At 37.4% G+C, this 22,093-nt stretch overlaps 2 protein-coding genes across 3 annotated transcripts; both read right to left on the bottom strand.

Moving 5' to 3' along the window:
• Positions 1-10,551: 10,551 nt before the first annotated feature.
• On the bottom strand, positions 10,552-17,795 carry Yip1d1 (Yip1 domain-containing 1). The gene is made up of 6 exons (XM_068294815.1): positions 17,608-17,795; positions 17,344-17,534; positions 17,240-17,274; positions 15,357-15,467; positions 14,967-15,151; positions 10,552-11,038 (listed from the first exon to the last, which is right to left on the bottom strand). The coding sequence occupies exons 1-6, from the start codon at positions 17,697-17,699 to the stop codon at positions 10,876-10,878; spliced, it is 777 nt and encodes a 258-aa protein (XP_068150916.1). The 5' UTR covers positions 17,700-17,795; the 3' UTR covers positions 10,552-10,875.
• Positions 17,796-18,326: 531 nt separating this feature from the next.
• Positions 18,327-21,891, bottom strand: Vha68-1 (Vacuolar H[+] ATPase 68kD subunit 1). 2 transcript variants are annotated; one of them, XM_068295698.1, is made up of 5 exons: positions 21,786-21,891; positions 21,269-21,401; positions 20,483-21,180; positions 19,449-20,426; positions 18,327-19,388 (listed from the first exon to the last, which is right to left on the bottom strand). In XM_068295698.1, the coding sequence occupies exons 2-5, from the start codon at positions 21,342-21,344 to the stop codon at positions 19,296-19,298; spliced, it is 1,845 nt and encodes a 614-aa protein (XP_068151799.1). In that variant the 5' UTR covers positions 21,345-21,401; positions 21,786-21,891; the 3' UTR covers positions 18,327-19,295. The 2 variants fall into 2 exon arrangements, with proteins under 2 accessions (XP_068151799.1, XP_068151800.1); XM_068295699.1 differs by lacking the exon at positions 21,786-21,891 and adding an exon at positions 21,676-21,751.
• Positions 21,892-22,093: the final 202 nt, after the last annotated feature.

The raw sequence follows: 22,093 nt of genomic DNA, 5'->3' as shown, positions 1-22,093 counted from the left end.
CAACTGTGCCTCAGTTGGTGTTCGGGGTGGGGGGCCTTCTCGACGTCGTCGTCGTCGTCGTCCTTATTGCATAATTTGAAGGGGTTAAGCCATTGAGCTTTAATGCAAAATTTCAATTGAACGTCAAACAGTCAATTCGCTTTAGCGGCGATAATCGTAAAAAGGATAATGGCGCTAAAAGCGCATAAAAAGTCAGCAGGCAACTCACACACACACACACAGGGAGTGAGAGAGAGAGAAGCACTCTGCCGACTGACTGGCTCGCTGGCTCACTCACTATCGGCCTCGCTATGGGGCTGCCTCCTTCGGCATAAGTGTGCACTCAATTAAAGGATTTCGGTTTTTTTTCCCCCTATCTTTTTCTTTCATCCTTCTCCTTCTTTCTTTCCCTGGACGACTGCCTCTTAGATAAGTCCCAAAACAGCAGCAGCAGCAGCCTTTCTGCCCCCTAAAGTATACATGAGTATGTAGAAATAACAGGATAACCAAATGGGAGCACAGACTAAACAAAATTTTTCCAGTTAAACAGTAGAACGAAAAGATTATATTTAGCTTAGTTTTAAACGAACCTCTTGATACTCTCTAATACCAGGGCTTATTTTTAAACTAAGGGCATTTGTATTAAATGGGCAATCCCTTCCAAGTTTATTTCCTTTGATGTTGAAGTAAAATAAATGAAGTTTAAAGTTTACTCTAAAGTTTTCTATTCAATTTTTTTTTTAAACTAAAGAACACTCGTAATAACAATTCAAAATTATATGGAAAACATTATTTAGCTTAATGAAATATTTAAAATATTTTACATAACGACATAATTTTAATTAAATTAATATAAAAATTTATATATAATATATGTATATTGTGAAAAACCAAATATTAAACAACTTGGCGTAATAAAATTTTTTCTAGATTTTTAAAATAATATTATAAAAATAATAATCGTAATTTCTGCTAAGAGGAGAGAGGTCCAAGGAGTCCAGACTTTAAACAAATTTAGTTTTGTTGTTTATTCATTTTCTGGGTTTCTTCGAATCGTTTACGATGAAAATTTTCCCTAACTGTTGACCTTAAATAGTAGCATGAAAACTATATAAAAAATTGTATACTATTACATCTATACTTACTTTAATATCTTAAGATCCTTTGAACTAAGATAGTTCTTAACTAAATTTGTATTATGTATTTGACTTGGCAAAGTTTATTAGAATCAATTCCATAAAAAATTTTCCTCATATTTGGACGAAAATATTTGCATCCTCGACTAGATTATATGAAGGGATTTTCGTGTTTGAAAACTAAATGTAAATGAGTAAATATTATGAATTTCTATTTCAATTGCGTAAACCCGAAGATCAACTCATTATACCTCTTGAAGAGAAAAATAAGTTTCCAAACAAATAGGAAGCGTGTGTGCAAGCAAAGGACAAGGTTTTTGTTGCCCGCCAGGCCAAAAAGGATATCATAAGCACATAAGATGACGACGACGACAATGATGATGTTGACGAGAGAAAGAAGGATGGGTTGGGGTGAAAGGAGAAAGGAGAGAGCTGGCGCCAACTTAATTTGCAACTTATACGCAAAATCCTTTTGATTTTGTTATTTTGTGGAAGTCGTTTCGCTCCATTCTTAAAGGTCCTGAACTGCTGATGTGTCCTTTCGAGTGCCTGCAGTTATTTGGCAAAGTTAAGCGAAAACCTTTTTCTGTACATGCATATATATAAATTTTTTTCTGGTTTACTTTTTTGGTGTTTGTCCCGTATTTTGTTTGTTTTCGGTATTTTTTTTTTTTTTTTGTTTTGCTCCTTAGTTTTGCATGCTGGCAAAAGGTTCTGTTTCGGTTCGCATTGTCCTTTTCTTGTATTTTGTTGTTTTTGTTTTGTTGTTTGATATGCTTCTGTTTAGGGGAATTTAAATTAAGCCTATGCAAATGCGCCGCAGGATGTTTTGGATGGTGGTGCAGCTTCTTCACCGTCTCTCGCTTTCTCTGGATACAGAGAGGAGAGTCCTGTGAAAAGTCCTGCTGGCTTCATATACCCATGACGCATTATCGCTGCACACCACGCCCCCTCCAAAAAAAAAACACCAACACTCAACGATACACAAAACTTTTAGCCATAAAAAAAATTTGCCACTCGCTAGTCCTTGGACTCCTTTGCGGCATGTCGCCTGTCACACAAGTAACTGGCCTATCACTCTCACTCATTCACTTACTCACTCACTCTCCATCGCTCCCTCTCTCTCCCCTTCGTTCTTCCTTTCTCCCTCTGTCTTCCGCGCAGATAATGAAATTGTTTTGAAAATGAACCAAAAAAAAAAAAAAAAAAAAAAAAGTGGGAAAAAAAGGAAGAAAATAAATAAAGAAACTTTTCGGCGAGGCAAACATTTTAAATACAAAAGGATATGCGTGGGCAGGCAGCGGGCGAAACGAGCGAGCAAGCAAGCGAGTCCTTTTCCCTCAGTGACATTGATGAAACGCTTGAAATTTACTGCGTTGCCTCATGTTTCTTTCAGAGAACTTTGCGGTTGCCTCTGCCATTGGCATTGTTGTGCTTCATACTTATCCCTGTCAGAGGGAAAACATTTTTGTCGAGTGGGCGAGCGCGGTAAAGTCCTTGCCAGCTGAAGCTTCATTCTAGACAACGCACAGCCAACGTACAATCCTCGTCCTCCTCATAGACTTCAGTCAGTGCATTTAGTCAAAAGTGATTGAAAAGGCATTTTGTTATAATGCCAACTTAATGACAACGAAATTACAGCACAAGCCAAAGCTAAGGCAACAACAACAATAACAACAACAACAACAACAACAAAATGAGTTTCCAAATACTTTTAGAAGAACAAGCACAAAACTTTTCCAGTTGCTCTGAAAATTTAAATCTTACCATGAATTCTATTTTTAAGATTACACAGAGCCCTCCACCACACACAGATATTTATGTATGTAACTTAAGTTCATACCAATCTGTGGCTGATATCCTTTTTGCCTTCAATTATATATAAATTTAGAATTTGTACATCAATTCCTTTTCCTTTTTTTATACTTATAATTTACATGTTGTTTCTGAGCTAAGTATCTAAATGCTTATACATAAGTAGTACAAAAAACAAACTAACTAGTTTTATGTATTTATAAGCAAAACTTTACCTATCATGATTAAGGCTTAAATACTTTAGATAGCTTAACAGTTAACCTATTGAAATAGGTTATATTTGGCAATATAAAATATAAATTGGCTAATTATTTAAGTAAGTTGAATTGTTTTTATTAATTTCTTAACTTAATTCGGGTTTTGCCTACAAATTTTGCAGGTTGTATCAGCCCGGCCAATCTCAATAGTGTTAAGGTTCGGTGCTTCAGTAACTCAATGCCTAAAATATTCTTATTTTGATCACCTTTACCAAGAAAAAATCGAAGAGAGCTATTCGAGCCACAAAATTTCGGCAAGAAGGCCAACTGACAGCTCGACGAACAAGAAAAAAATACAGTAAAAAATTTGAAAATTTTGATTTTGAGTAAAAAAAATGAAAAGATTCTGTTTAGGATCTTGATAAGTGTTGATCACAATCAATCTAATAGTCAGTGTTTCGTATACAATGAGGTTTTTTTAGGGTATAAAATTGACGTTGGAATTAAAATTACAAACGCTTAAGAGAACTGGAATCTTATGTAGAGGACTTAATTCTATAAATCTAATTAGTTTTACGTTAGTCAAATACTTTAAATTCAAATTAAAGTATTTTTTAAGGAAAAATTTGTATTAAACATTTTGATAAAACTTTGAATGAACATTGTCATTGAATTTCATTGTTTAGCCAAGCAAAATTGCATTCACAATAAAAACTAAATAAAATATGTTATCCATATCATAACTAAAATAGATATTCAATTTGCTTATTGTGTGTGTAGCAGAAAGAAAAAAGTCAAAATCAAATATGCTGCATTCTACGAGCTCCATCAAGTGGAAGGAAAAAACTCAGAGTCCATAAACCGGAAAAGCAAATCTCCTTAATTTGGCAAGCTCAATAACACATAGGCAATTGGCATTGCCCTAGCTTCAGTTTCCACCTACGGCAAACTACTCCATCGCCCTCCTCCTTCTACTTTATTGCGTTTAGCTGCAATCAGATTCGAATTCAAGAGACTTAGTGTGTGTCTGTGTTTTTGGCCTGTCTGCAAAAGTGTTTCAATTATTTACGTTTAATAAAATGCACTACAGACTGTGGGCGGAAGGGATGGAGGGCGGAGGACGGCGAGGAAGTCAGAGTGCTAGAATGTCCGTTGCATTTGCTTGTGCACGTAGCCGAAAAGTATGCTATTGAAATATTTATGCATTGCTTGCACTTGCTGTTGTTTGTCTGCCAAGCAGTCTCTTCTCTCTCCTAGCTGTGTGTGTGTGTGTGTGTGTGTGTGTGTGTGCGGCTGATTAAGCATTTGACATACATTGGATATCCTTTGCAATGGAGCTCAAAGCGCTTTAGACATGCAAAACAAACACGTGCCAACACGCACACTCTATCCTGGATGCTGGTTCCTGAATCCTAATCCTGCTCCGCATTTAGCCTTCTTCCGCTCTCTCTTATTCTCTTTCCTTTTTTTTGGGTTATATTCTTGTGTCGCATTTTCCTATTAGCAGCCAGTCGAGCAACAATTCGCAACAAAATATGCAAATGCAGTCAAGCGTGTGAGTTGGGCCACTCTTTTCCCTCTTCCTCCCCCCTCTCTCTCTCACTCTTTCATGCACTTTGCATCATATCTCTCGTCCATTACGGTTCTTTGCTATTTGCCGCATTGTTTTTCTGTCTGTTTGTTGCTGCCGCCTGAATGATTCGTAACCGAACATTTGCCAGCCAAAAAATTTCTAGCACGTGCTGCAGAAAAACTTTTTCTTCCCCCATTTCATTTCACATCTCTCTCGTTTACCCTTTTTACAACCAGAGATTTTCTTATCTCAGCCTGTCCAGAGACAAACCAAACGAACAAATCAAGTTTTTGGCCCCCAAAAAACTACTAACAAGTCTGCAATAGAATGAAGTAGAGAAGGCAATGAGTGAGATAAATGTTATGTTGCCTTTTAATTGAATTTTGAAACCGCATAACTGAAATCGCAAAGCCAGCCAAAATCTTGACCCAACCAGACAGAGTACACACACACACAGATACACACACACGTTTACTTACAGATTCGACAGGGGCAATAAAAATGTTGTAAGACTTTAGTAAAAAATAATGGATTTGTATTTGGAAAAGTTCGACATTTAGATACTCTTATAAGCTTGGAGCATAGCAATTCGAAAAGGGGCTTCCTTTAGTATATTCCAAAAGTATTTAATGTTTATTTTAAGTTTTTAGCCATTGAAAAGCTAAATCAAAGAAAAACTTGGGTCGATATATTAAGTCCATTAAGAAGATTTAGTCCTTAAGTAAGTTTAAATTCTAAGAATCATAAATGAACTAAATGTAACCCAAAATTTGAAAGGGTATTGAAAAAGGTGGGGTTTTTTGAGGGTGTTGGCAAAATTACATGCGATTGCAAGTTGGCGATAAGTGAGAGAATGTGAACTCAACTTCAGGTTCAGGTCGCCCGCATTGCCATCTTGGCCATCTTGGGACTGGTCTCGCTCAATTAGTTAGCGCATTAAGGGGATCTGCAGTGCAGCAGCCAAAGTAACAGTGGCCGAAGAATTTATTGTATTCGCTTTTCCAACTATAGCTGGGAGAGAGAGAGAGAGTTTAGACGCTTATCGTTGTAACCAGGCTGGGAAGACTTTCAGTCGACTCGTAATTGACTTGTTGCCAAAGTAATCGTTGCCTGTTAACTGCTGTTGTCAGGGGATTATCTACAGTTCAGTTGAAATCGACTTGCTAGCCGACTCCCCACTCCCTTCTCTTCTTGCCGTAAAACCCAAGCCAAATCCAGGACTATCAGTGCCGCACATACACGTCTATAGCAGCGACGGTGACGCCGGGAACGACCTAAAGTCGAAGCTCATTCAAGTGCATGAAGAGAAGTGAAAAACAATAAACATGCTGCCCAGAATGGAGACTTAGGCTAAGAGACTTTGTCCAGAGGGGTGGTGTGCTGGGTACTTTTGCTTGCTCAGGCATTGACTGAGAACAAGAACATTCTCTTGAGTCCTTGCCTAATTCAAGTGCTTTGTTATTCGTTTCTGCTGCTACTCCTACTCCTACTCCCAACGCCTAGTCCCATCCATCCGATGGATGCTCTTCAGCTAATTGGTTTTGCATGTGTCGAGAGTCGTAGAAATTTACCTAGAGAGTTCCATCTCCATATCTCCACCTGCTTGCCACCAGCTAGCTCATCGTCATCTCATCAACAATACCTCCTCAAAATCTCCAGTTCATTTTTGTGGCCCCCGGAAGTATGCAACAAGCGTTGGCCACAGCAATCAACGCGCTGAGTTGGCAGCCCTTGCTATGTAATGTTGGCGGCCATTTTGAAGCATGGCCATAAATGTTACATTTGGCTCTTAGCAATGTGTGTGAGTGTGTGTGTGTGCGCGCGTTAGCCAACGGCAAGGACCGGAGACGTGGAGAGGTAAAGTGAAGTGAAGTGCTTACCAGCAATTTGGTTTGGCTTTTCAAAAGTCAACCTCAACGGCAATGGTGAAAACGTTATGGCCCATATATGTAGCTATCTAGCTATATGGGAAATGCAAACGGAGTGGGGTTCGGGGAACAGGTAAATGCATGTGGCCACGCCCACTCGCCAGAGCTCATCTCCGCTTAATTCCTCATGCACATTGCAGCCGCAATTGAATACCTAACACCCCTCTGAACAAGGCAGAACCCACTCACGTTCTAACCACAGCAATTGAGTGGCCGGAGATGCGGTCTGCGAGATTCTATCACACATGTTCAAAAAGCATAAAAAAAAGAACACCTCATAAGATTCATTTGGGCATTTTGATTTTTATGCAAACACTGATGGGTATGTTTGATTGGGATCAAACTCATTACACTAGATTAAGTTCAAGGTTTTACTTGAATTCAGCTCCAAAAATGAATATTTGGATAGCATATTTTCAACTAAATACAGATAACCGATTATAAAATAGAAGAAAAAAATAAGTTTTGCCCTTTTTGAAAACATTTGGAGTATGTTCTGAAAGTTTATTTTATACAGACTTTCTTTATTTTGCTATAACTTTGAAATCGTCTGGGTCTGTCATTCTTTGAATAGATAATTTCTTAATTTATACTAATATATAACCATTTATGAATTATTAACATTATATAAGCTATACAAAGGCACTTGAATCGTTTCATAATTGTTTTATTTTGGTTTTCAACTCTAAATGCTTTGCTGGCTTCATTTAATTTATGAAAATGGAAAATGTTTTATACAGAATAAGCCTAACCATGCAACTACTTTTAATTGTGCTAACAAATACAATTAGCTTAATATTTTATATACTTTTATCTTACTAAAACAAAATTAATTCAATTTTGATAGACATAAAATATTATGAACCCAATTGCCATCATGTTTCTTTCAGGCTGCATCCAAGGATATTTATTTCAAATTTATCCTCTTAAATGGAATGCAAAATTTTCTCAATAAATTCAAATGAAGGAAAATGCATAGAAATACGAGTATGTACATACATAGAGCATTTCTATGTGGATAGTGTTGGCCTTTAGAATGTACTTAAAATGCATACACGTAGACATGCTTGAGTGGCATGCCCTTCCCTGCTCCGAACCCCACATCAAAGCCATTCCAACCCAGCCCACCCTCTTTTTGGACCATTCAATGAGCTTTTAAGCGCGCTAATTAAAAATGTGGCAACTGGCAACCAAACCCTATGCATGAGGCTCAACTTGCCAGCTCGTTGCGTTTTGGTCTGGTCTGGTCTCGTCTCGTCTCGTCTCTTTTCGTTTTTCTATAAGCAGGGGCAGGCGTAATTAACGCCTCTTTGCCACTCCTTGCATCAGGCCCTGCTCCTATAGTCATTTTACTCTTGCTACGTGTGGTTTTGTGGCTTTGTCTGTATGCGAACGTTTTTAGATTGCATATTTATTAAAATGCAGCTTGCCACAGACAAAAAGAGAGTGAGCGAGCGAGAAGAAAGTGGAAAGAACATTAAAAAACAAGAAAGAAAAAATACAGGAAAATAGCATAAAGAAATGAAGAGTAGAAGACGAAGAAGATGCAAAAGTAGGGGAAAAGCTAAAATGTAATAACTCTTGTTGCCTTCCTTTTTGGCCCATTGCCGCCTACCTATGTACCCCACCATTCCCATCCCCATTTCCACCATTTCAGTTTTGCCAGCTGCTTTGCTGTGCATTTCGGTAAGCAGCTTTTGTCCGCAGGTGTTGCTATTGTTGGCTCAACGCTTTATGCTCGATTATGGCGTTCAGTCTCTACCCAAGGATTTTCAAGTCCAAGCTGCTTATTAATAGGAATCTAAGAGAAAAAGCGCAAAATGAGAGAAGCACAACTAATACGCTTAGCTTGATGAAGGAGATGGTCCGCCTGGAACGTGCTTTTTCCTAACCTACCTACCCAGCATTCATTTTTGTGTTTTTTTTTTTTTTTTTTTTTTTTTTATTTTGGCTAATTGTGAGCTAATTCTAATTATCAGCAACACATTCGAGAGGTGCAAAAAGGCGGCAACAAAAGGAACAGAAAAGAAAAAAAATGAATGCCCTCTTACGCGTTTGTGTGTGTGTGTGTGTGTGTGTGTGTGTGTGTGTGTATGTGTGAGTCTCGTATTTCTCGCATTTCTGGCTAACGAGTGTTTATTAATGGTCCAGAGCCGCTACGTTGCGCTCCTCTTTTGATGAGCGCAAAAATGCTTAAGCACACAAACGATCCTTGCGCCTGGCTTGGCTTGGCTTGTGCCCTGTCCCTTCCCGTTCCGTGCCGGACTCGTCTCGTCCTGGTCTGGCTACACGCAATTAGCGCACAAATATTTCCTTTCGTTTCTTACTCATCCTTTCGTTTCTTTATTTTTAGTCCCATAAAAATGCTCTTCAACCGAATTGTAGTAATTACAACAATTTGCATAACCGAAAGCGAAAGAACGAGTGAGAGAGACATAGATAGACACTACAGAGGCAAAAAAAAAAAAAAACGGAAATCAAAAAGCGCACAAAAGTATGCTACGCATTTTGCAATTTATTCAAGCAGACAAGCGTGCCACAAGGACACGAAGGATCGGCAAGGCAAAGACAGAGAACAACAAAAACTCAACAACAACAACACAAAAAAAATCAAAAAATAAAACGCTAATTATGTAATATGAAAATGCGACGAACGACGCTGAATTATTTGCATATGGCATACCCTTTTTTTCTTGCCGTTCGTATTTTCTTCTTCCCATCTGTCCTTTGTCCATTTTTGTTTCTTTTTGCTGTTGACTTTTTCTCCCTATCTCTCTCTCTCACGCTCACACACTTTGTGCCCCATTAACAAATTCAATTAACACTTTGCATATTGCAAATTAAAAGGGAAAAAATATAAATTTAATTTTGTATGCGTAGCCGTTATAATCAGAAATTATCATTAACATTTTTTTTCTTGTGCTATCTGCAATACGTAATTGGCCATCTAAAATGGGTTATTTTTCTCTGGCACTGTTCTCTAAAAAAAAAGATAATTGATGAACATATTTCCTATAGATATGTTCTAATTATTTTAGAGGGATAAGAGACCAGACATAGTTAGAAACTGATGAGATCTACATACTTCTGTGTGTTGATGTTACATTAAAAGCACATCTAGGCAGGCACAAAACCTGGCACAATTTACCCCAAAAAGTATGCAATAGGCTATGGAAGAATTTCTTTTCCTCACGAGTAAAAAATACTGTGAACCGCTGACCTAGTGCCTTTGTCGACATTTTTGTTGAATTTTGTCAGCTCAAAAGTGTCTTATTCATTCGAATACTTTGTAAGCTTCACACCGATATAAATATATTCTTTATAACATTTAATTTGAATCATCAATCAATCTCGTTAAATAAACTTACTGGCTCTCACGTAATCAGGTAATAAAGTTCACCATTTTTTACGAAGATTTCGTTTAAATTAAGTGCACAATGCTGTTATTATTTTCAGCAATAAATATCCGACAAGATTCAGATAGTTTTTAAAACTTACCTTGCTTTTCAACCAAAATATAGTTAAGTAACTTTTTGGTCATAACTTTTTATGAGCTTTAACTTCATTCTGTGGATTTTGTTGTTTCTCTTTCTCTTTACCATTTGAACTAACCAATGAAATTCCCATGGGCCAACAGTTTTTTTCCACTCAATTCGTTATGACTAGGCGAACATATAATGCTCTTATATAAATAACAATTTTTCATTTACTCGACATACCATACCATGTGTATATACATACATACGTACAGGTTTTTTCGTTTTTTTTATGCGTTCAAATTGAACTGGTGTTAATTTTGCATGCTCCAAAAAGTGTGCTATGCCGGAAACGGAAATGGCCGCTTGAAATTTGTGCAATATGCTTAAACTCAGAAAAAACCAGAGAGCGAGAGGGAGAGATAGTAAAAGAGCAATATCAATCTGTTAACTTTTTTTGGTTTCTTTTTTTTGTGTTCTCAATCAAATTTATTACATGGCCGAGTTTCACACAAAAAAAAAAAAAATAAAATTAAGAGAAGGGAAGTGAGTTGAGAGAGGAAGAAAAATATGAAAAACAAATTCGCAATCGGCGATTATTTTCTTAAAATATTTTCATGTTGGTCTTTCTCTCTATCTATGTATATGAGTGTTTCGATCTGTGTGTGTGCGTGTGTTGTTGTTGTTATGCATTGGCATGGTTTTAATTGTCCTGCACACACATATAGACACACACACATACACACTTGTGTACCGCTGCCTTCAGGCGGCCTAGTAAATGGTAATCAACGCAAATCCTCCATAGAGTACAGCACACGGATAGGCAATCAGCAGCTGTTGATGGTCCATAGAGAATGCAGTGGCAAATAGTTTCGAGGCCGATATGGCACACCAGAATATGGAGATGCCGCTCACAATTAGGCCGAGTGTGCCCCTGCAATAAAGTGGAAAAGCAAAAGAGAATAGAGTATAGAGTGTAGTGTAGAGTAGAGTAAAGTCTCTACTTTTAGAGAGTTTGGCTATAGATAGGCAAAGAGAGAGAGAAAGACAGAGGTAAAAATCAATAAACAATGCATATGCATGAAGCCGCAAAAGGAGAGCTCGGGAGCAACAACAAAAAAATGAATGAATGAATGGGCAAATAGGTTGGCTGGGGCTATGTGAGTGCGAATGAATGAGCAAGGCAAACAAAGACAGCAGGCGATGTGCAAAAAGGATGTGCAAACAAAGTCCACTAACTACAAAGACAACCAAAAGTGTTCTGCAAAGCAGGAAAAATTTAAAAAAAAAACCGACTATAAAACACTTGCAAAATGAAAGCAAATTCAAATTAAATTTTTACAACTTGTAGGCCGAACGAGTTTAATTATCAGCCAAAAGGAATAAACCGAATTGATTGAAACAGCAACTGCATCAATATCAATAACTGTTCATGTGATCCCTTTGGCGATTTTTACAAGGCCAATTAAACTTTATCTTTAATGTGAAATAACTTAAATCATAAACTAGCCAAACTGACAAGTAAATATTTTGTATAATTTTTGTCAATTTCAGTCTTCAGTAATTAGTGACAAATTGTTGATAAACAACCAACTAAATCTAGTTTAAACAGAAAAGTTTTCAAACACAAATATCCTTAAAATTAAGTGCATTCTAATGACAAACAAAAAACTCTTTACAAATCAACATTAAAATTACTAAAATAATTTATGTAAACAAAAAAGACTGTTAAAAAGGACATCAAAGCAAATTTTGAGAACTTTTAGCAGATGCAAAGTTAATTTAACAAACTATTAAAATGGCCACCAAAAGACTAACTTAAATTTATGCTTTATGTATATCTATGGGTGAATTTAAAGTAATTAATCTCGAAGCAAACACTGATTCTTGACGGATGATCTACGGCATCGATAACTTTAGCTGAAAATAAATCAATAGCTCTATTTGACTCCTCATTAAGGCGTTTGATGAACTTGGATGATCTCCAATAATCCTCTTTAGATTCATATACATATATATATGTAGATACATACAATTTAACAGTGACCTAACGATGTTTTGCTATTTCATACTTTAATTTATGGAACTAAAAATCTTATTGTCAGTTCAGAGTTGCCATTTCATTTGTTGAATGAGTTATTAGGTCACTTTACATGATGAAAATTTCGTAAAATTGCACATTTATATGCTTAGATGTAGATGAACAGAGATAATCAAAGTTTGAGTTAAGGTTTCTTTTTTGAATCTTTGCAAAAATGAGTTTTCCGCCATTTTAAAAAAGCTTTTCACAATAATTCAGCTAAACCGTTGAAAATCCTTTAACAACTTCGAATAATCAACGATACTTCTACATTCTATTGAGTTTGTTTTCTTTTAATCTTTTAAGAAATCTGTTTTATAACCTCAAATGTACTTCTAATCCTTTTTTTTCGTACATATTGCTCACCCTAATATACATTTAGCTAACGAACCGAAACTAAACCAAACCAAAAATGGTTTATAAAATCAATGGCACTTTAATTTGACAAGAAATCCTTTATGCCCACCAAGGAACCAACTACATGTACATGAGCAATTTGTGTGCCCTTCTACGTTTAATGGATTGCCTTTTTGTGCTTGATGCTCCACCCCGTTTGGCGGCTCAGCTGTCACTTGGTTCCCAGAACCCCCAACACCACTACAAGCTATATTCAACTCAAAGAGCAACAAGAACGACATTCACTTTCATCTTTTTCATTCGGGGTTTCTTTTTTTTCTTCCCCTCTTTTTATTTGCGCCACTGCCAAGTGATTTTTGGTCAAGCGTTGAAGCTTAAATGGTTCTGCCCAATGCAGCTTGGTGCCTAAAAACCAATCAAAACAATGCCCAGACCTACACTCACACACATACACGCGTACATACTCCCACTCTTGTGAGCTGTCTGTGTAATTTTTGCGCACTTTTGCATCACCAAACAAACTCAATTAAAAAGTCTGTCCTGGCTAACAAAACAAACAAAAAAAAAAACAAACCCAAAAAAAATTGCAAAAATCGTAAAAATATTTACTGTAAACTTGCCTGGTAGTTGGAGTTGTATGGAGTAGAGTATATGAACACGGAATACCAACATGACGTAGCGGAGGAGGTGGAGGAGGAAGAGGGATCAGGGTGAATGTGCAAGGGGCTGGGGGAGTCAGACAAAGTGCAAATAAAAAATGCAAGCAAACAGGCAACCCAAAAATGGCAATTGCACTGGACAGTTGGACAGTTTTGTTGCCTGTTCGTGCCGCTGCCAGCACAAGCTTCATCTGCACATCCAACTCCAACTCCTACTGCTCCTAGTGGTGGTTCTGGTGGCCGACAAAACGCTGTTGGTGTCGAGTAAACCCTTATTCACCGACTGCCCACTGAAATTATGACGTGCCAAAGGGAACTGAAGGAAAGGAAAATGAAACGAAACGGAACGCACGCAGCATTTGCGTGTTGCTTTCGCATCGTTGCCATAAAAAGCGAAACGTACTGAGTGTAGATAGAAAAAAAAATCAAAAGTAGTAGTAGAAAAAAAACAAAAAAGAACTGGTTACTGAACTATACCATATACCAAGTGCTGGACACATATTTGAAAAGCAAAAATACGTGGCCGAGGACGAGGACAAGAGAGAGAGCTCAATGGGAGGATAACATGGACACGGTAAGTTGGGCATGCCACCCGTAAAACAAGCAGCCACCCACCCGCGAAAATTAAACGGCGCATAGTTGGTTCCTACCGCAGCTAGCTGCTGCTGCTGCTGCTTTTGCTACTTCTTCCAAATAGTAGCCCCGGAGTGCACTAAAAGCGCAAATTAAGTTGGCCACCACCACCAAACCACCATCATCACCAACAGAAGCAGCAGCAGCGCCAACTCTCGACTCGTCCTGTTCTTTTTATGCCAAAACTGCAACAAAATTAAAAATCTAAATTGTTCGAGTGGGAGACCAAAAGCAAAATGAAGCTAAAGGCACAAAGTCCAGTGAGTTTTGCTGGAGCCAAAGTCTTTGGTAAGTATCTGAATTAATGAAAGGAGTGCGGCAAAAAAAGAACCCAATGAATAGTATAAGTTTTGTTTTAGACAATTTCGTAAGAAAAATCGATAGAAACTTTGAAATTTGAAGTACCTTGACAGTGTTCAGGTGGTCTTTTGATAAGATTTGCTATTTTTTAAGGATGCTAGGCGTATGGGATGCATTGATTTGTTGGGTTAAAATGAAGGTTTGTTTATTAATAAAGTTTAAAATTTGAGTTTAGAATGGGTTAAGATCTTTCTTTAAACGAAATACACTTTAGAGATCGTAAATTTGCAGTAACTCATTATAAACTTATGCAGAGTGTTGAGTTTAAGCCCATATTTTCGCCACGACTCGATTGAACCAACAGTTTGAGCTGTAAACCATTTGTGTTACTCATTTTATTTTGTAGTTTTTTGTTTGCCATTTAATTTCCCAACTACTACTAGGACGAACTATTGACACTGGGGATACGAATTGAACTAACAAATATCCAACTTGAATAGCCACATCCATACCCCCCTTTCTCTCACACTCTTTCTCTCTCTCTGTCGATGAAACCGCAGCCAATCTATCAATTTGCAAGCAAAGTTGTTCTCTTGTCCTACAGAAATCGAGTCGAGTACGTGCTGCAGTCGCAGCTGGGAAAGCTTAGGCAAAAGTTTGTAATTACCGGCCACAAACAATGGGACGCCAATGCATTGGCAACTTTTCAATTAAAAACATAAATATAAAGCGGAATGAATGAGCTGTGTGGGGCAAAAGAAGATGGCGACGACGGCGAATAGAAGGGAATGGTATCGGATGGTGGCAAGCTGTGTGTGTCAACAATTACTTACTGAATGGTGATTAAAATGTTGATGCCCGACAATACAACCATGGGCAGTAGACAATAGCCCAGCACAGAGGCCACTGCGCCAAAGGTCACCTGCGACCGGGTAACCATCAGAGACAGCAGACAATAGAAGAAAATGCAGCCCATCACACCGATTCCATATATATAGGAGAAAGTCACTTTGCCTTGCTGCAAGTATAACAAAAAAGGAAGACCGAAAATGAGTAAAAAATTAAGAAAAATTTCTAAGGACAACTAAGTGTATAAACACAATAAAACTTTAACATAAATTTCTCTATTGCAAGTGTTCTTCTTTTGTATGAAACGTAATTTCAATTTAAGTGCAAATTCGCCAACATTATATGATATTTCCTGAATATATTCTTTAACAAACCAGCAAAAGAAATCCGCCAAGTGTTAAACAGAATACCAAAGGTCCAGCCATATCAGTATCCTGGAGTATTTGTTGCTCTGTCCCACGAAAAGGATTCAGCACGGCCAGTGTCTATATCGAAGAAAAGAAAAGAGACATAGGATTAATACTATTAAAATTACACTAAGTGAAGGATTACATCATTGGTTTCGCTAGCGAGAACCAATCAAACGGGCCATCATCATTCACACAGGACACAGGACATACACAACACAATTCATTTGTTCTCAACGACAACAACAAAAACAAAAAACAACTGGCACATAAAACGGAGGCTGGTCCTGGGCCTGGGAAACATTTGTTTCGTTCTATGCGTTTTTCGGTTTGGTTTGGTTTTCTTCTTATTTGTTGCTTTTTTGGTTTTTCGTGTGCAGTCGCAGAGAAATTTGAAAAATGGAAATTGATGATAAATGATATTGCTGACCAGCGAAGAGAGAAACAAAAACAACAACAATAACAACGACAGCGGCTAAAACAGAAAAGAACAGAAGAACCAACTGAAAGCTGTCAACGTACAATTTGACGCATGAGAATATGAACGGGCGCAAACGGCATACGACACAGGACGAAACAGGACACGACAAAGCTATGAAATTTTGATAATATCCATCCATTTACTTGAGGGGTAAAGGGACCAGAGTCGGACAGTAACCAAAAACCAATGAAAAAAAATTTCAAATTAATTTTGAAATATTGTGCAGGATGAAAGAGCTAAGTCAGAGACGTTAACAAAAAGCAGAAGGGAATCAGATCACCATTCAGAAGTGACATAAGTGTAAATCACGGCATGAAAAGGTTGATTAGGAATTTATCAAAATAAGTTAACAACATTCACAACCTAATGAAGAAAGACAGAAACTAAAGAAACTCTTGTACTACAGAAACAAATCTACTATATCCCGCTTTCTCTCTGATAAGATTCGATTAACAAGAGCCAAAAGATTTTGGTATAAAATTTGCTTCATTTGGCCATTTAATCGGCCAGAGATACTCTCCATAAATTTCAGCCAACTGATGTCTCATGCTGAACAATTTAATTAGTATTTCATTTAATTTTTATGATGACACCGGCACAGAGAGACAGGGAAAGAAAAAGTAGAAATGAGGACTGAAAAAAAGTCTCATTAACATTTTCATTTTTCAATTAACACAAACGTAATAAATTCCAGGCAAGAGCAGAACAGAACAGGGAGAAAAAACCGAAAAGAATTAAAATCAAATGAATGAAACAAGTGACAGAGGGAATGGCTAGAAGAGGCCACAGGACTAGAGTGTGAGCAAATTTTTTTTCCATCCTCTATCCTTTTTTTTTTGTGTGTGAAAAAGTTGCACACACCGGCAACAGCATAAAAAACTTTAATTAAAAAACACAAAAGTTGTTTTATTTATTTATATACAACAACTAACTAAAGCAGGACCAAGAGCAATGAAAAAATATGTCTTCATTAAGAACAGAGAGAGCAAGAGAGAGGGAAAAACTAGCAAAATGCAACAACAATGCAAAAGGGAAATGCAGACAGAATGGCAAAAACAAAGAGAAAAAAAACTGAATGAATTACAAACTGAGAAAGATGCAAAAACATTTAAATTTCAATTAAAAAACTGAGTAAAGTTGGATGCCTAAAGTGGCCACTCCTGGTAGCGCCTCAAGTCTTTACCCTGTCGCCTCTTTTCCCACTTATTCCAAACAAATTAGAAAACGCCCAAAAAACAAAAGACTGAAAGGAAGTTTTACAAAGTGGGCAGCAGCTGAAGGACCTCGAAAGAAGCTCTCAAAGGCTCATGAAATATGCAATTTAAATAAAGTTTTGACAAAAACTACTTTATCAATGTTACTAGTTTACCTTTTGGAATATGTGATTAGGATTGATGCCAAGTTCTGTAAAAGAAAATTTTTAAATTACAAAATAGAAATACATAATTGGAAATTGAACAAAAATTCACTTGCCTTCCAGCAGCGGTGGCTCGTCATCAAAATCAGTCCCCGCCCCGTCAGCACCGCCAACGGATTTGGTCTGAGCATAGGAATTATCTGCATACGCTGTGGGATCATAAAATCCGCCTAGACCCTGCTGCGGCGGTGGTGCCTCAAAACTTGGTGGCACTGAGGCCTGTGTGTTGTCGAAGGACTGGAAGTTACTGTAAATGAAGCAATTATAATAACAAATAAAAAGTTTATGCAAATCGTATGCGGCAAAATTCGTCAGCTTACAGTTCTTGTCCAAATTCGGGCATGTCAAAGTTATAGCTAGTATCTGCTTGATTACCGCCATAGAAGTCATCGGGACCACCGAATTGCGACATTTTCTTATATCACTATAATTTATTAACTATTAAGATAGAAATGTTTCAATTAAATTGAAACCAAATCAAAACAAAGTTCAACACGTCACTTCTAAATCCAGTGTTGAAAACTATACAATTTAGTGTTGCGAAGCATTCGAAGTCATATGGTTTAAAAATATTGTTATTATTGTTGACAATTTTTGTATCACATATCCATTTTTAAAAGCATTAATATTTATGTGCAAAATTATGATAAGCGTTCCACTCTACGTCTATAATTTTTAGCATGAATAAAACCAATAATTATTCTTTTTGAATTAATCGATTTTTCGCGGGTGGTTTCAGTGTTTGCTAAGAAATTCATAACTTTTGGTACAGTGGGCGAGAAGTGGGAAAAATTATATAAAATTTTAAAATGGAAAAATTGGATTATTTGTTATTGTAAATCTATATTGACTCAAAAGATGAATTGAAAGCTAAGGTTAATTTTGGGATCATTTCGAGTGATGAATGTTTTTCTAAAGTAACTGCAAAACGCAGTAACAAAATCAGAGAAATCCTTTGTAACACAATTTTCATCGACATGTTTCAGGGAGACAAAAAGAAAAATAAACTTAAATATTAAAAGTAGACAATAAAAAAACATTTTTTTGTTGTTAACATTCATAATACATTTTTAATTACCATAGCTCCATTTGGTTTTTGTTTTTGCTTGTTGTTGCAACACAGACAAATAGTTTTTAGTTTTCGTTTCGATTTTATCTTTGGTTGATAAGAGGTACAATTATGCATTTTGTTGGGCTACTTAGTTATTGCATTTGAAAGGGTCTTTAATGTATATATATATATATAGTATTTTATATATAATAATTTATATAATATTATATAAGTTCATAATGTATTTAACATTTGTTTTATCAACACGCATTTGCAAAAAACATGAAATTAGTTAGTTTAAAGATTTAAAGTGAAAATATTTTTGGGGGTAAGAGGTTTTTAGATGGGGGAACACAAAGAGATATATTTATGAATATATATAAATTTGACGAATTCTCATTTTCAATTTCTACTAACAATAAAATATTTTTGGTTGCCGTGAACTATAATTAAAATGATGTATGTATCAACATAGATAAGTATCATGTGTATTTATGTATATTTATATAAATATATGTATGTATGGCTGGGTTTATAAGGACAACTTTTTCATTTTCCACTTCTGTTTTTCCATTCGTTCTTTCCATTTTTTTCTTCTTGATTTTATATATATTACTTTTTTTTGTTATTTTGCGCTACCGACTAATTATTGTTCGTCTTCTTGTGTGATTCGTGTTCATCGTCAATGATCTTGTTGTTGCCGATCCTGCGCCTGCCTCACTGCCTGGCGGGAAACTGTTAAACTTAAAAATAAAACTTGACTTGAAAATATCCTTATTATGCATTATGTAATGTATGTATATGTGTATGACTAGCTTGAATGGGGGAATTCGTATAATAACCTAAGATCCTTTTTTTTGTTTTCTTTTCGTTAAGGGTTTTTGGTTTTTTTTTTTTTTTTGGTATTTCTGAAATTTTTTTGGTTTGCTTCGTAATCTTTTTTTGTGGCAGTCAGCTTTAATCCTCTAGATTCCGGAAGGCTTGCTGCAGATCCTCATACAGCTGATCGTAGTCCGCCTTGATCTTCTGTTCGCCATCTTTAACTGGATCCTACAACAAAATAATATAGAATAAATAAACCTTGGCAATTCAGTATATCAGTCGACTTACCTTAAATTTCATTGAAGACAACTGATACATAATGCTACCCATCGATTCTCTAATGGTATTCCATGTAATTTTATTATCAGACTGAGCCGTCGATTCCACAGCGTGTCGTGCTGTTTCATAGAAGGCAAGAATATTCCTAAGCATGCCCACAGTCTTATAGAAGGGACACACTCGATCGTATGGTGAATAGGAATTCTGTTGCAAGAAATCATCTTTTAGAAGCTTAGCTACTTCCAGAGTAACTTTATCGGTTTCGGCCAGCGATGCCTTGCCCACCAATTGAACAATTTCCGACAGATCCTCCTCTTCTTGCAAAATTTCCTTGACCTTAGTACGAAGTGGCACAAATTCGGGGAAGTTCTTGTCATAGTATTCATCTAGAGCACGCATGTACTTTGAATAAGAGATAAGCCAATTGATGGAGGGGAAATGTTTGCGTTGGGCCAATTTCTTGTCCAAACCCCAGAACACCTGGACAATACCAAGAGTGGCAGAAGTGACGGGATCAGAGAAATCACCACCAGGTGGCGATACAGCTCCAACAATGGACACGGATCCCTCACGTTCAGGATTACCCAAACACTTGACGCGACCGGCACGCTCATAGAAGGTAGCTAAGCGAGCACCCAAATAAGCTGGATAACCCGAATCGGCAGGCATTTCAGCTAAACGACCAGAAATTTCACGCAAGGCCTCAGCCCAACGTGATGTCGAATCAGCCATCATAGCCACATTGTAGCCCATATCACGGAAGTATTCGGACAAGGTGATGCCAGTGTATATGGAAGCTTCACGAGCAGCCACGGGCATGTTGGAGGTATTGGCCACCAAAGCTGTACGCTTCATAATGGACTCTGTAACGCCATCAATTTCGCATGTCAACTCTGGGAAATCCCGCAACACCTCAGACATTTCATTGCCACGCTCGCCGCATCCCACATAGATAATGACATCAGAGTTGGAGTACTTGGATAGAGCCTAAAACCAAATTCTGATAAGTTGACTGGGTGGTAAACATATAAAAAGGATCATACCTGTGAGATCACAGTCTTGCCACAACCGAAGGCTCCGGGAATGGCAGTGGTACCACCCTGGACACAGGGAAACAGTGAATCCAACACACGTTGACCAGTGAACAGAGGATGATTGGCTGGGAGCTTCTCTGTTACGGGGCGAGGTTGACGCACTGGCCACACCTGCAGCATAGTGTGTTTTGTGATCTCACCATCAAATTCCGTCTCTAGGACAATATCTTCGAGATTATAATTCCCTGCTGGTGCAATATACCGTACTGTGCCCTTGGCCCGAGGAGCCACAATCATACGTTGCTTAACCAAAGTGTTTTCATGGACCACACCATAAAGATCTCCACCGGTTATGTGTGAACCGACGCGAACATTGAGAGGATTGAACTCCCACATCTCGGAGCGAGATAAAGCTGGCGTATTTACACCCTTCGGTATATATATAGAGCTGGTCATTACACCAATATCCTTTAATGGACGTTGGATACCGTCGAAAATGCTGCCCATGATGCCAGGACCTAATTCAACGGATAGAGGTTTGCCAGTACGCAAAACAGGATCTCCAACAGTGACTCCAGATGTTTCCTCATACACTTGGATGGTGGCCATATCTCCTTCCAGGCGGATAATCTCGCCAACTAGCTCGTAATAACCAACGCGAACCAGTTCGTACATGGCAGAGCCGGACATGGCCTCGGCGGTGACGACTACAAAGTGGAAAATGGGAAGAGGGTGAAGAGTTAAGGGTCAGTCAGGTGAAGGACAAAGTTGACGTCTGACGTCTGGTTTCCTTACCCGGGCCGGAGACGGCGTACACTCGACCATATTCGGATTCACGTTCCTCGTCTTTGAATTTCCTCAGGTTCGACATGCTTTGAGGTGATCTTTTGTTTTTCGAATCTATGTATTAACGGTTAAAATTCGTATGCTAAAATTGCAATAAACAAAAACACATTTTTTGTTAATTTTCCTTTTACATTTTTTTTTTGAGTCTAAATAGATGGCGCTTCGGGCCCCCAGTAAAAAGCTTCCACACGCACAGCTTCTCTCTCACTTACACAAACACACATAATTTACACCCCCGCCAATGCACAACATCGATTTTTCCTACACCACGATTTTCCTTTCATTTTCATCGTTCACTACAGCTGAAAAGTCATTTTAAATTCTTATTTGATTTTCCCCCGTTAATATTTCGTTACTTTGCAACTCTGGCTTGAAGTATATCTTGAAATTTGATTTCAACTGTCATTAAATTTATATTTAAATAGAATTTGTTTGGGGCTGCTCGAAGGAAAATTGCTTTACTCACATTTTCTTTTTTGCTCTTATGAAAACTCTCAGCGGACTGAGTTTTCCCAAATCGATATTCGGAAAATTTTTTTTTTTATCGATAGGTGCAGCACTGGCAATCGATGTGATTCTGTTAGGGATGGCAGCGAACGAGATTTATAATACAGAATCAGGATTCAACATTGAGGAACAAATAGTTAATTTTCTGATATAGCAGAAAACATTAAAAAAAAAAACATATTTTTAAAAATGAAGTTCAAACGTAAATGTTGAAAACGTTTTTTTTTATTTTAGTACTTACATATAATTTGTATCACATCGTGATAT

This window comes from Drosophila tropicalis, unplaced genomic scaffold (assembly GCF_018151085.1).
Source record: "Drosophila tropicalis isolate 14030-0801.00 unplaced genomic scaffold, ASM1815108v1 contig_845, whole genome shotgun sequence".
Lineage (NCBI taxonomy): Eukaryota > Metazoa > Arthropoda > Insecta > Diptera > Drosophilidae > Drosophila > Drosophila tropicalis.
The sequence above is the reverse complement of the archived record's forward strand: the minus strand, read 5'-3'. Positions and strand labels throughout refer to the sequence as shown.